Source organism: Caloenas nicobarica, chromosome 20 (genome assembly GCF_036013445.1).
Source record: "Caloenas nicobarica isolate bCalNic1 chromosome 20, bCalNic1.hap1, whole genome shotgun sequence".
In the NCBI taxonomy this organism is placed as follows: Eukaryota; Metazoa; Chordata; class Aves; order Columbiformes; family Columbidae; genus Caloenas; species Caloenas nicobarica.
The window spans coordinates 8,908,162-8,923,303 of NC_088264.1; the positions used below are offsets into that span (position 1 = coordinate 8,908,162).

At 50.0% G+C, this 15,142-nt stretch overlaps 1 protein-coding gene across 2 annotated transcripts in view; it reads right to left on the reverse strand.

Annotated features, from left to right (window-relative positions):
- KCNT2 (potassium sodium-activated channel subfamily T member 2) overlaps window positions 1-4,404 on the reverse strand; it is a 110,601-nt gene extending 106,197 nt beyond the window's left edge. For both annotated transcript variants that reach the window (XM_065648986.1, XM_065648985.1), the window contains exon 1: window positions 4,310-4,404. In XM_065648986.1, the coding sequence (XP_065505058.1) occupies window positions 4,310-4,404 (95 nt within the window). The remainder of the gene's footprint in view (window positions 1-4,309) is intronic.
- Window positions 4,405-15,142: the final 10,738 nt, after the last annotated feature.

The window sequence follows — 15,142 nt, forward strand, 5'->3', positions numbered from 1 at the left end:
TGATGGTCAAGAAACATCTGAGTATATCCATCAAATCGAAAGTTTTTTTCGGTTTCAGAAACTTTCAGTAACGAAAGCAAAATGTGAGATTCACAAAAGGATATTAGCGATATTTACAAAATTAGTGAAAAAGTCAATGACTGAATCTTCTCTTTACCCTCGGACCAGTGACTGGGATATTCCCATGGCCAGAAGGAAACCGTTACATTACCCTCCCCGCCAGAGAAATCACCCACTCGACACACACACGGTCTGGATACGGGGCTGATCTTTCACGTGCTATCCTGTGGCGGCTTTTCAGATCGATCCAGGCAATATTTAAATATTTCACATAGTGACAGGAAAACAGGTGAGTTTTTCTCAGAGTTCTCTCTCTGAGTATACGAATCTTTTACTATTCCATATAAAATGCGCGTACTGTAAGCAGCAAGCTTCAACTCCACAGTTTTCAAAGGGAACCAGGACCTTTGAAAATCTAGTCTTTCAAAAACCGAAACTGGTTTTAAGATCCATTTTTTTCCCGAAAAAAATCACTCAGCAGATTCGAGAATGTTAATAAATTATTCAGAATCGTTTATTTACTGAACGAATGCATTTGCCAAAGACTCTCCATGTTCTACTGCACACGGCAACTTCTTTCATGAAAAATAATATACAATCTAATTTGGCAGCTTGTGGGATATGAGAGTCCAGAACCCATCTGTTACTGAAGCCAACTGCTTGGTTAGGAATCTAATCTATGCAAGTAGAATTATTTTTCTCAGAGAGAAATGCAAAAGCGGCGAGATGGACATTACCGTATTGCCGAAGTATAGGTAAGAAATGGACCGCGAGCTGGACGGCAGAAAAAAAGAAGCCTGAGTGAAGCTCCACCGTAGGAGAAGTCCTCAAGAAAACGAAGATTAGAAATCTGTCTCCGAACAGGTACAAATCTAAGAACCAAATTCCTGAATTAGAGTCCTCTTATATTCAGGTGAGCATTTTAGCATGCGTGCATTTTATAAATGAACGGGATCATTTAAAAGAAATAGCTGATCCTCCTCCTAAGGAAACATAACCAGTTAGGTTTCAAAATGGTGTACTATGCACATATTACAAATTTATCTTTCAGCAAAAAAAGAGGAAAGGTCTATACAATTTCTATCGTATTTACTATTAAATGCTATCATATGACTTAGTGGCAAGCTATGCTATCGAAACTGCGATTTGGTGATGCAGAATCCTGGGTGGTTCGTGGCAGATGAGAGGAATAATTCCATCTCCTCTCCACTTTGAAGAATCAAAAAGCATCTGAAAACCCAGAGATGGAACGTACGCCTCCCGACCGGCAAAAAGTGAGCATCTTTTCAGAAAGGGCATAATGGAAGGAGAAAAGAGAGAACTCAAGGATGAACAGACTGGGAAGATCAAAAAGGGAATGGAACTAAGACGACAGAGTTCAGCTGGTCACAGACCTGAAGGTCACAGACCTTCACGGATGGAGAACCCTCGATACAAATCAGACTTCTGGAGTTGAAAACATGTGGAAGTAAGAAGTTGCAGTGAACTGGAAATATGCCAAAAATTATTTCTGTATCTCAGCCAAGGGCAACCAACCTCCTAAAATGAACTACGTTGATCACTTGCCATTATGTAGCCATACTATGAGGCTACTTCAACTGTATTTTACTGTTCAGATATTCCATTCATAGTTAATGTCCATTCAAATGAAGGGGGTAAAAGCAACACCTTTGGCAATATCTATATCGCACACTAATTACAATGGAATACAAAAGATCCGCTTCACCAAATCCAAATTTGAACCATTTACATAACGGCGCAAAGAAAAGACAAAAAAGCAAACAATTAAAAATAAGGTATGCTTATGTAATACTAATCATTATGAATTAATAAGCAACTGATCTCAGGGTCCCCACAGGTCTGCAGCCTTTCTCATTAAATATTTCCTGACAGTATGTCTAATATTCTAAATATTCCATTTGACAGTATTTCTATGCAGAACATATATGCTTTTTCTATAACGGATTGTAGCAAAGTACGAGCAACATGGGATTGGATTAAAGTGATATCCTCCAATACAGGAAAACAAGAATCTGGACAGGTCCATATTCTAAGGCGGACAAACAAAAGACAATACTCAGGATTTTTAAGAATGGACTTTGTTCAGTTACCGGAAGGTTTGCAACAGAAGAGACTGCTGCGGTAACTTGCAGAGCTGGAGGAGAGAGTGCTGCTAAAACAGCCTCAGGTAAAGTACAATCCTGATTGCGTTGTGGGGAAACAGCTGCGCAGCCTTCCTGCCACAGTGCACCTGTGTCCAGCCTCACCACAGGATAATACCCGAAGATCTAGAAAGTAATTTCCAGCAGCCATTTTCAGACCTGGGTTCATATTTTATGTTTCACATTTGCCAAAGATCTTTCCTGTAATGCTTGTATGAATATTAATAAAAAGAATTAAAAGTAGCTATTCATTTTCCGCTAGTCATTTGCTGCAATTTTCCAACAACGATCATACTCTGTAGTAGTGTTACGCTGTAATTCAGCTGTCGATATTTTGTAAAGATTATTTGTTTTCATTTCGTTAAGTGCACACAGACTTGAAATAGACATTTCTATAGCTAAATGGATGCCTTGCCTTGTGCAGTTGCTTATACACTGTTTCCTATCTGAGACCAGATCATGCTTCTTCCATAGAAGGTAACTTCATAAAGTTCAAGTCAAGTGCTTGACAGAAGTTCAGACTACAGCTGGTGAAAGTGTTAGGCCGCAGTGCGGTCCAAAAAGATGTATAAAGAATATTTTGTTTATTTTAGCCATCGAAACTCTAGCTAAATAAAATCGATAAAATAAGACAGGTTGCGGGGTCTTTTCCTATTCCAGTAGAAAATAAATGTAGGTATAAGATGCTAAGATCTACATTTTCTAAAATCTCAAAGGACACTGCAATCGGAAGTTACGAATACAGAAAATGCTTGTGGTTAATTATTTTTTAAACTATAAAACCATGCTTTGATAAATATACTCTTTAACTCTCCATTATGTTATTTACAATGCTGCCATTTCCGACCGACAGCGTTCATATTTGTGACTATCTTAAGATATTATTCACCGTTTCATAACTCTCTGAATAAACATTTGTTTAACTGCTTCAACGTGTAGTGTATTCTTCTACACAAAGGTAATAATTAGTAACATGTGCACGATCTTGCGATTACCGATAAACGAGCCTCCATCTTTCTTTAGGAAAGTAGCTAAAATCTAAAATAGGTAGACCAGCATTAAAATCAAAGTTTCTGACTGTCGAGTTAAACGTTCATTCTGACAATGTAAATACATTGAATTTAAATCGATAAATACGCTCTTATACATTACCAGACAATTTTGCTCTTCTGTCATTTGACCATAACAAATTGTTACTAGAAGGTGGACCTCGCACATAATTTTGCAAGATGGGATCATGTTATAGCCTATTGACACGCTAGGTTGTATGGTAAAATAGCGGCATAACGCTGCTGGCGTTCATGAACGCTGTTCATTTAGCATTTTGAAGTTAAACACACATTCCCGGTTGGTTTGTTTGTTTGTTTTAACATAAGGGGGGGGGTTGTCTTTTAAAGACAGTATTTGACTTGAGGCAAACAAATACCTTTTTCTATCGGGTTGTAATTACTTATGCTGATAGTCCTTCAAATACTTCACAAAGGAATAAATTAACGGTAGTTACATCCAAGCCTATGATCTAGCATGAAAAGAAGCTGCATGTAAAGAAGCGTGCATACTGGATAATAAAAACATTCCGTGACACCGGCAGTTAGCTTTTCGACAAGCGACAAAAGCGTATTTTGTTTGGGGTTACCCCTCGGTGCACGTTATCATCCGGAGACGGTATCGTACCTCTCCTACTCTTCCTCCTACTGTAGCCGTAGAGAAGAGAAAGGTAGTGCCGTTCTGCAGAGGCAGCAGCGCCCGAAGGCTGCGGGATGCCCCGTGCTTTGCCGAGGGGCGCCGGTCACGACTCACCCCCGGCTGCCGGGCGGGCACCGCGGCCCCTCGGCGGCCGGCGCATCCCTTGCGCACCGAAGTTTCTCACCGGGGCTGGCCTCCCGCGGACCGTGCGCGCCGCTGACCCGCCAGCAGCGGGGCCGGGCAGAGCGCCCCGCCGCCGCCGCCCCGACCTTCCGCGGGGCCCGCGCCGCCCGGCCGCCCGTCTCGGGCGGGCTGGCCGAGGGGCAACGGGCCCCTTTGGCGGAGTAACCCTCGCTGCCTCTCGGGCTGTCACCGCGACCCGCCGCGTACCGCGCAGTCACCTGTCGTCGCTCTGCCAGCCTTGGTCGCCCAGCAGCAAGTCCCGAAAGCGGTACCGCGGGGGGAGCGGGGGCACCTCGCTGTCCAGGTCCACCATCCTGCCCGGAGGAGGGGAGCACCCGCCGCTCCCCTGCGGAGGGGCGACAACCCCCCACCCACCGAACCGGGTGGGGGGAAAAGCCCAGCGCGGCAGGAGGAGAGGGGAGCGGCGCGGAGCAGTCGCCCCCAGCCGCGCGCGGGGGCTGCGCGCACCAAGGCGGCCGGAGCGCGCGGCAGGGCCGTCTCCCGGCGGCTGTGGGGAGCGGCTCGCGGCCCGGCGCGCGAGCGGCGGTTAACGGATTCCGGTGTGAGTTGCGCCGCGCGACGCGGGGCGCCCCGCGCGACCCGCCCCGAGGGAGCCAAGTGCCGGGGGGCGGCGGCCTCGGCGGCGCGCGCGCGCGCCCTCCCTCCCACTCACTCGGCACGAGCGCGCGCGCACCGCCCGCCAGCCGCCGCGGCTGACAACAAAGAGCCGTCCAGCGCCATGCAAACATTGTTCGGAGCCGCCGCGGACCGGCGAGCCAACGGCAGGGGCGCGTATTAGCATATTCGCAGTGACAGCGTGGGAACCTCCGCCTGCCGGCTAATGGCAGCCCCGCATCAGCGGCCGGGCCGGGGCTGCTCGCTCCGCGGGGAGCGGGGCCGGGTGGGGGCAGCCGCTCCGAGCCGCCGCGGAGACCCCCCCGCGGCTCTGCCACGCCGGCCTGGCGGGCTGAGTGGGGCGGGAGGAGAGGGGCGCGCCGGTCCCCTCGGGACGGCGGTTCGGCCGGCCCTTGCCGGGTGTCGCCGGGTCTCGGGTAGCCCCGCACGCCGCGCAGGGCAGGGGGCTGCGCGGGGTGGTACCGTGCAGCACCCGTTTCGGGCACGCACAAAAGCACTTGGCTGGAAGAGCCCCCGAGCACCAGGTCAGCCCCAGCTCCTCCTTTGGGGCTGTTACAGCGGCTCCCTCACAAGCCTGTCTCCTCCAGCCAGCAAGCCCCTCGTGTACCGCTTCCTCAGAAGTACTTCTCTGTAAGCCCTGAAATTTGAAAAAACGAGGTGGTTTATCTTGGCGAGCTATAGGTGACCCCTGTGCAGAGCCCGTATGAATGGTGACAAGTCATCTGAGCTTACTCGGGTCTTTCCTCCCTATGCCTCTTGCTCAGCCTCAGGCAATCAGGCACAGCTGGTTAGTGCCGCCTCTTCTGAGCTCCCAGGTGCAAACGGGAACGCCCTTGGTCAATTTCCACTCAATTAATTGGGCGCTGTATATACCAGGAGTGGTGGCACGAGCTCTGTAAAAACCCTGGGAAGTTGGATTGTTCCAATGGCTGGAATTTGTAGACAGCACCTGAAAGTGGGAGATACTGACGTGATTTGCTTGAATTCACTGTCACCAAACTGAAATAGTGAATAATTATTTTTTAGATTTGCCGTTAAAGGTCCACTGTAATCTAGTGGACTAACTGTCATACATAGTCTCTAATGCCACAGTTCTGGCAAACATAAACGTTACTACATTTTCACAGCCCGTCATGATTTGTCTTTCCGGATTAGGTCATCACCCAAACTATTCAGTCATATCATTCCTTTCCTAGAATGAAGTCACGCACGGTCTTAACACTGGTGCCATTTTTATGCGTGGATGAGGTTTTTTGGATTTTGCTGGGTCGGGGGCTAAGTGATAAACAAGAAGTGATTTCCTAAATGAAGTTTCTATACCACATATTTAATTAGGTGCTTGCATGCATGCTGTGCATTGAAGAGTGAACCTTTTATTTTCCTTTCAGTTGGATTTCTGTGTAGAAGGGAAGCTAGTTAAAAGTTGATGTGGCACATACAGTATCAGCTGAAGTATGGCAGCCTGAAGTGTATCACATCATAATGTGCCTTGCTGAGAATCCATCTCTGAGCTTCCTGCTGTGATACAAGGATTTCTATGGGTAACCAAGAGGTAATCCAAATCGAGACTCAGATTCTCTCTGCTGTTGTTACAGACAACGCCTCTTTACTTGCCTCTTTAGTACAAAGTTCTGAAGCATAGCTTCTCTGACTGCTGCTGCTTTGGGGAATGCAGTCTTGTATCCCAGGTCCTGTAAAACGCTGGGATCACCGTGGTATGATGCCTACCCTTTTTCACAGCTTGCTACGCTCAGCGTTTACAATGGGCTTCTCAGAAAGGCTTGTTAGATGAAGCAAAACAGATGCACGTACGTGGCAAGGGTTCAAAGGTAGCTCGCTCTTTGCTTTGCCCGATATGGAAAATAAACAAAATAGTGAATTACCCTGCTGCCGTATTCTTGCCAGTTTTACAGTGCTCTGTTCTGAGGTCAGAGCTCTCTAAAAGTCTAATTAAAAAAAAGAAATCAGGATCCTCCCTTATTTTCTCTGTGCAGCCATTTTTTTCTATAAAGGCGTCACAGGGCCTGACGAAGCCCGACCGATCTTGACAGAGCCCAAGAAACCTGAGAGACCGACAGAGCTCGACAGAGCCCGAGCAAGCACCACAAGGCCTGACAAAGCCCGACAAAGAGTGACAGAGCCTGCCAAGGCCTGACACAGCCCGACGGAGCCTTAAAGGGCTCGACAGGGCCTGGCAGGGTTCGACAGGGCCTGACAGCGCCCGACCGAGTCTGACAGAGTCTGACAAAGGCCTGTAGGGAAGACCTGGGGAGGAATGGGGAGCTCTGGGGAGTCAAGACATGTTTTGGGGAGCCCTGGGAAGGAATGGGGAGACCTGAGGAACCACGACACGTTTTGGGGAGCCCTTAGGAACCAAGGCGAGCCCTGGGGAGATCTTGGCAGCCTCGGGGAATCGATGCGAACCCTGGGGAGGACGGTGGATCTCAGGGGAGCCCCAGGGAGACGAGGCGATAGCTGGGGAGGGTCTGGGGAGCCCTGGAAGATGAGGGGGGTCCTGGGGAGACCTTTGGAGTCCTGGGGAGGCAAAGAAAGCCCTGGGTTATTTTTTTAGAAGAGATTCTTATGGAATTGTGCTTTGTCATTTGGTCCTACCCAGAACGTACTCCTGGTAGAAGTCTGGTAGTATCCGTGGTCTTGCTAGAAATTTAGTGTAACGCAATAGCATCCTAATTTTTGTTATCGGAAATTTCAATACACAATCTTACTAATAATATAGCTATTATATTTGATTTTCTATCTACATCCTAGAAAAACTAGGTTGAAATCTGTACTCAGTCCCATCGCAGATGCAATAGAGGTAGAAAAGTGCAGGTGCTGTCATTTCCAGTGAGGGTCCAGGTGATTTGGTCAGGGTGGTGGGCGAGACCCGGGGTGATCGACCCCGCCCCTTCCCCAGGTGGTTTGGTCAGGGTGGTGGGCGGGGCCTGGGCTGATTGACCCCGCCCCTTCCCCAGGGGATTGTGGGAAGGGGGTGGGCGGGGCCCGGGGTATTTGAGCCCCAGCCCCTGGGCAGGAGCTCATTCTGCTCCAGGGCTGCTTTGGTGCTGGTTCTCTGCTGCTCCTTCAGCAGTGGGCAGCTTTTGAGCTGTTTAATCTACGTGGATAGACGTGTTTGGAGAAGTGGAGTTGTCTGTTTGAGGTAAGAGCTTCAGGAGCAGCGAAGGTTCAACAGCAGCTGTAGCAGAAAGTATGTTTGTAACCGTGCCCGATTTATCAATTCAATTCTAGGCGCTTTGCGTTTTCCCGGAACTCCTGACTGCGACGAAAATAGAGCGTTGTTTTTTTGGTTTGTACTGCTGTATACCAAGCTGCTGATGTAATCTCTCCTCCTAGGACTGACGCTCAGGTTATCTAGCGGGGGTTAGAGTGAGCGTCTTGTATCTGTAGATGGAGTTCTAGCACTTCTGCAGGAAGCAGCAGAGCCGTAAGGCAGAGTGTCTTTCAGGCTATGGGGTGGCTCATCGCCTCCCTGATCACCCACAGAACACCGTGTTATCCCCAGAACCCTTGCAGCGTGGGGTGGCCCCTGGTGGATCATTCAAATGTCCTTCCCAGAACTCAGCCAAGGTGAGCAGTGGCTATTAGACTAGTACCAGTAAATATTATCGGGGCGCTCATTAGTGTGCGTGTGTTTTCTTTTCTTATTGCAGGCGATGAAGGGCAAAGTGGCAACTGCAGGAAGATCCCCATGAGCCCCTGTGGTGTTTTCCTCCGTGGATGGATCCAGTCCCTTGGCCCTCTGAAAGCTAAGTGGAGGCACGGGGGCTGGGGAGGGGCTGGGAATTGTGGGGGCGGGGGGGGTGCGGGTAAAGGTCTCAGAGGGAAAAGGGCCGTCCAGGAACAGTCCCCTTTGGGTGGGTGAAGCGCGCAGGGAGCCTTACAGTGCGATGCCAGCTTGGGCAGGGCAGCTCCGGCCTGTGTCTGTGTTGTTGTGTACTTCGGGAAGCCTGCCTTGCGCCGTTCAGACGATCCCGGGGTCTCGTTGTGCCCAAGGGGCATGACAGGCACCTCAGGTGCCGTCCCGGGGTCTGGAATGCCGGTGCCGATTGGCCTAGAGCCAATCGCGTGCCGCTTTTCTTGTATCAGCAGCCGAAAGCGTGGATGGTTCTTGGGCCTCGGACGTTTCGGGTCAGTTGTGTTTTATGGTGGTGTTCCGGGCTGCGTCGGCAGCTCTGCTCTCTACCCATCCAGTCTAAGGGACTGGCACTTCGGGATGCTGGGAAGAAGTTATTTAGGTTTTGCGGGAGTCTCTTGCGCTTGCGCCGTGTCTGTTTGTTGTACCAGTGCCGCTGTCTGTTTGTTTGTGCCGGTGCCGCCGTCTCATAAGGGGCCGTGATGTTCGGCTCCTTTTTGTTTTCGGGTTGCAGTAGAGGCTCCTCGTCTCACCACTGCCTCCCCATGGGTTCTTTTGATCGATGCAGTCTCTGGTCTTGGAGTCGTTCTCGTTGTTGAGCATTTTGGGTGCTGTTGCAGTCGTGTCGTTTGTAGCGTTCTGTGGAGCATCAGTCTGCGCACGTGCGCGTTTGGCTTGGAGCTGCTCTGCCCGGAGGCGTAGAGTCACGGGCGGGTGGACTGAGCTCTAGGAGTCCATGGTTAATCTTTTGACACTTCAAGTAGTGTAGGTGACGGTTGTACAGTCATCTAGGATGGAGCAGTCATCTAGGAATGGACAGTCCCTTCACCAGTGTTTTAGGGACTGGATTAGAGCTGCTAGTGTTATTTCTGAATAGAAAGCAGACCTGTGGAATGGTCAAGCCGTTTGATCAGCATCTGGGTGACTTGTTGAATAACCTAATTTCAGATGCAGTCAGCACAACAACTTGGCCCAAAAGAGGGACGGAAGAGGCAAGCAGAGCGCCGTAAGCAGGTGGGCCGGTGCGCAGTCTCAGAGGGAAGGTGTGCCATGTGCCTCTATGTAAGGTTGGCCGTTTTTCTATTTCACGGGCCTGAAGAAAAGAGGAAAGCCGGGTATCGGCACCGCAGCTCCTCTGGCGAGGTGAGCAATGAGTGCTGGGCTGAAGCAGCATCTCGCTTCAGGTCTCGTGTTTGTGGTGCAGGTATGAGCATCCTTTGCTTGTGTTTTACAGGTGGTAGCTGAGCCTCAACACGGTCAACAGCGTGGCAGTTGAAAGTGACGAAGGCCAGGTGGGCGAGCAGCCAAGGTAAAGGGGCGGGTGACAGGACCGTCCACGGGCAGGCTGTGCTTTCGGGCAGTAGCTGAGCATGTGGCTTTGTTTTGGCAGGTGCTACAGGCAAGCTCGGAGGGGCGAAGCCGCATGCCCACTGGCAGCCAAGCAGGTGAGGCAGTGGTTGGTGTTCAGGAGCACAGTATTGCCTGGCGACTCGGTTCAGCGTTTCCTTCTTGTTTTGCAGGTGCTTTGTGGACCCCTTTGGACTCAGAGACTGTTTGCGGTGAGGAGGAGCGTGGGGCTGGGAATAGTCCCAAGCGCTACAGTTCTTTTGTTTCCTGCTGTCCTAGGTGCCACGAGTGGTGAGGGTTTCTGCCTGCGCCCATGGCACGATGGGCTGAAAGGAACGCCTGGGAACTGAGGAGGAGGTGGGTGTTGTGGAAGGGGTCGGCGTTGATGTACGTGATATTTAGTGCTGGCACTGCTTAGTGAGCGTGTGTTTTGTTTTCTTATTGCAGGTGCTGAAGAGGAACCCGGTGATGCAGGAAGATCCCCGTGAGCCCATGTGGTGTTTTCCTCCGTGGATGGATTCGGTCCCTCGGCCCTCTGAAAGCTAAGTGGAGGCACGGGGGCTGGGGAGGGGCTGGGAACTGCGGGGGCGGGGGTTAAAGTTCTCAGAGGGAAAAGGGACATCCCCTTTGGGTGGGCAAAGGGTGCAGGGAACTTTACAGTGCGATGCCAGCTTGGGCAGGGCAGCTCCAGCCTGTGTCTGCATTGTAGCGTACTTCGGGAAGCCAGCCTTGCGCTGTTCAGATGATCCCAGGGTCTTGTCGTGCCCGAGGGGCAGGACAGGCACCTCAGGTGCCGTCCCGGGGTCTGGAATGCCGGTGCCGTCCCGGGGTCTGGAATGCCGGTGCCGATTGGCCTAGTGCCAATCGGGTGCCGCTTTTCTTGTATCAGCAGCCGAAAGCGTGGATGGTTCTTGCGCCTCGGACGTTTCGGGTCAGTTGTTTTATGGTGTAGTTCTGGGCTGCGTCAGCAGCTCTGCGCTCTACCCATCCAGTCTAAGGGACTGGCACTTCTTCCCAGCATCTTGAAGTTCTTGGCTTTTGCAGCAGTTTCTTGTGTTTGCGCTGTCTCTGTTTGTTTGCGCCAGTGCCGCCATCTCTGTTTGTTTGTGCCGGTGCTGCCGTCTCGTAAGGAGCCGTGACGTTCGGCTCCTTTTTGTTTTGGGGTTGCAGTAGAGGCTCCTCGCCTCACCACTGCCTCCCTGTAGTTTGTTTTGGTGCCGTCTCTGTTGTTGGAGTCATTCTCATTGTTGAGCGTTTTGGGTGCTGTTGCAGTCGTGTCGTTTGTAGCGTTCTGTGGAGCATCAGTCTGCGCACGTGCGCGTTTGGCTTGGAGCTGCTCTGCCCGGAGGCGTAGAGTCATGGGTGGGTGGACTGAGCTCTAGGAGTCCATGGTTAATCTCTTGACATATTAAAGAGTGTGGGCAAAGGTTGTACCATCATCTGGGATGGAGTAGGCATGGGCAGGGGGAGTGGACAGTCCCTTCACTCGTGTTTTACAGTTGATACCCAAGGTCATTGTTGAGTAGCGTGCTGTTATTTTGCAGACAGGGTTTTTAACTAAGGTTTTCTTTGTAGGTGACCACGTTGTCAACAGGAGCCTTTAAGCTTAAGAAAATGCCTCTTAACAAGAATGCATCACTTGTAAGTACAACCTTTACTTAATGACAACAAAAGCTGCTACAGACTATGATCCCCACCTGTGAGATAAGGCCCGCATTACACTTCTCTGAACAAATAGGCTTCATTCAGAGAAAACACCACAGTCAAGGCTGGCACAAAGCACCTATGGATCGTAAACAGTATCTACAGCTGCACAAAGCAAAGGCCTGTCTGAGGTCAGTGCAAAGGATCCACAAAGAAGCAAGAGGACTCCAGACGCAACTATTGCTATTGGACCGAATCATGGTGTGAGGGGTGGGTAAATAGTCTGTAAGGGTATAAATACCCAGGGATTTCTCTGCTTGGCTGGGACCTCAGCGAAGGCAGCAGCTCGAGTCAGCCCTCCTGCCCTACCGCTCTGTTTGGTTACTTATTTACATGGACTTTGCCTGAGAGTTTGCCTCAAGAGACCGAGGATCCAGACAGCAACCCACCTGACCCCAGGCCCCTGGAGGGGAGGTAAGGACGTTGAGGTGCAGAATGATGAAACTCCAAAATCCCAGCCAAATCATATAAGGCATTGGGTGTGCACATGCAGTCCTTTGGCCGTATATAAATATAATCCCTTAGGTGTTAAACCTACACTCTGTCTCTCTTAGGCATGAGCTGTAGATCCAGTCTGGGGCTGAGTTTGGACCCAGCCGCACCTAGACTCTTCTCTGAGGAGGAGTTTAGAAAGCAAGGGGGTCCATTCTGAAGCCTGACTCGACAGGAGGGCCTCCCTTTAGCCTTTGGCATTTCCCATCCATGTAGAAATCACTCTGAATCGAGTCTCACCTGAATATGCCAGGCATATTTTGTCCATGCAGTAATAGAGTCGCCCTTGCCATCACAATAATGTTGCACTGTAAGTGATATAAAACCGCTCTAAGCCAGCGGTGCCCCGAGTCACTCACCTGACACCAACTGATGTTGGCAGGATGGCAGGTGCTGTCACCGATTAACTCACCCTGTGCCTCCATAAGTAGAGTTACACATTGTCAGAAGAATGAGCCTGTGGCAATTGCCACGAATGGAAAGCTGTGGAAGAACAGCTCACCATGCTCAAGAGCCATAGGAAGAATGGAAAGGGAAATAATTGGAAACAGCTAAGTACCTGCCTGCAACCCAATTGTCAGGAGAGGAGAATCCAGAACAGAGAAAAGCAAAATCCAGGGGAGGAAAAGGGCACAGAACCTGCTGAGCTGTTATTATTGTTGCTGAAAATTGAGCTGCTGCAGAAACCTTTACAGCAAGAGAAGAGGAAACAAAAGCTAGAGGAAAGAATGAAGTAATACTTATGCAGACTTGTTGTCCTCCTGACATGCTACCCATTAGGAAACCAGCTGCCTCCCCTGAAGGATGGGACAGAAATATATGGGGTGACCGTGTGACAGCGAACCAGGGAAGGATGATGTGTTGTATTTCTCAGATCCTCCCGAACACGCAGCCAGACCCATCGTTAAAGCAGAACAGGCTCAAGGACCTCAACGTGCCGCCACCGCGCTAAACCATACGGGCATCGCTCCTGGGGATCTCCCAGAATTGGAGAATTTATCCGGAAAATACAGCAGAAAACCAGGCGAAACCTGAAAAATTTGCAAGAAAGATACAGGAGAAGACCAGGTGAAAGGGAAACAGAGCATTTGCTGCTAGTGTTCCTAAGCAGAAGCAATCAAATATAGCTCACTGGAAGCGAAGCAAATGGCTTTTGGGGTGCAGAGTTGTTAAATTTAGGACCCTGGCCAGCCAATGACTGCCAGTATATCACCGGCCAAGTAGTTTATCGGTTCTGTGGAGTAGAAGCCGTAGAACAGAGGGAACGCTCCGCGATCCCCATAAGATCTATAGATGAGCTTCGTCCAGCCGTTGGAAAAGCCGCCAGCGGTCAAGCAACACATTAAAGAGCAGACACCAATATTCCGACACTGGCTCAATTGAATACACAGAGCCGAAGCCACCGAGAACAGGGGCGAGGTTCGTCAGAGTGCAAATGCTGAGGCAAAGGAGCGGCACCCGTAGCAAAGCATCCTCCTGTGATATTTTTTTTTTTGGCGTGAAGCCCGAGGTTTTCGAAGGGGATGGAGCGACGATGTCCTCGCAAGGCGCACTGTCGGGCGGTTCCGGGGCGGCCGTGGAATAGGGGTGATATCTGTCCAGGCGGTTGGGTGGTTAAATGACAATGGTGAAAGTGAGGGTTGGAATAGAGTGGATGTCGAATGAGTGTCAGTTTCAGAATCTGCCTGAACTTGAGTGGGAGCTGTGCTTCTTTTTTTTCCCAGTTTGTATGTGATGCTGAGATAGTAGAACAGGTTTTTTTAAGGTATAATAACAAGCTCAGCCAGGGGAATGTTTATTTCCCCACAGCTGGTGGTTTTTATTACCCAGTCCCAGCCACTCTGCAGGACAACATTCATCACTGTTTGTTTGGAGGTCAGCGTGGGCCAGGTTTTTTGCGGACAGGGTGATGTATGTCATACCCAGGAGCAGCAATTCCAGGAGCGCCCAGGACCCATCACGGGGGTGGGCGACGGAGCGGCCATGGCGGGAGCGGGGGGTGGGTTGGTACAGAAGCTGACAGGAAACGATACCCTTAGATAAAGATTTTGTAACTGTAGTGGGAGCTACTGGCCAACAAGAGAAAGCTTTAATTTTACGGCCAATCAAACATAAGTTAGGAAAACCAATCGGGATGTATAAGTTCTTATATATGCCTAGGTCTCCAAAACTCTTACTAAGACGAGACCTATGAAAACAATTGAAAGCAATCATAACATTCAAACGGGGGAAAGTGAGATTCAACACAAAAGAGCTAAGATTTTAATTGGCAATGATTCAAACTGACAAGCAAAGCCAAATAGCTCGGGAAATATTGGATCAAGAATTTGCAGGGGTATGGGCCTCGGCAGTTCCTGGTAAATCAAAGAATGCAGAACCAGCGAAAATTAATCTGAAAGCTGGAGCTGGACCAGTCAGAACTAGACACTATCCTCTGAAATTAGAGGATAGAGAAGGGGTAAAAGAAATGACCGGTAACTTCTTGCAATTTGGGCTGCCGATAGAATGTGAGTCAGAAGCGAACACTTCAATCCGGCCTGTAAAGAAACCAGACAGTCAAAGCTATAGGTTAGTGCCAGACTGGAGAGCAATAAACAAAATTACCGCAGATTGACGCCCGGTAGTAGCTAACCCTTACACATTGTTAGATAAAGGGCGAGATAATCACAAATGGTCTACTGTGTTGGATTTCAAAGATGCCTTTTTCTGTCTTGCATTAGCCAAAGAGAGTCAGAAGCTTTTTGCTTCTGAGTGGGAAAATCCCTTTAGTGGGAGAAAGACCCAATTAACCTGGGTCGTGTCACCCCGGGGATTCAGGAGCAGCCCTGTGATTTTCGGAAACCAGTTAGCACGAGAACGTGACGCCTGGGAAGCTCTTCCGGGCAACGGGACTTTGTTGTCTCCTTATAGGCACGAAACCCGAAGAGGGTTGTGTGCGATGGACTGTAAGCTGACTGATTTTCTGCGATTAAGTGAGCATGGGGTTTCCCAACAGAAG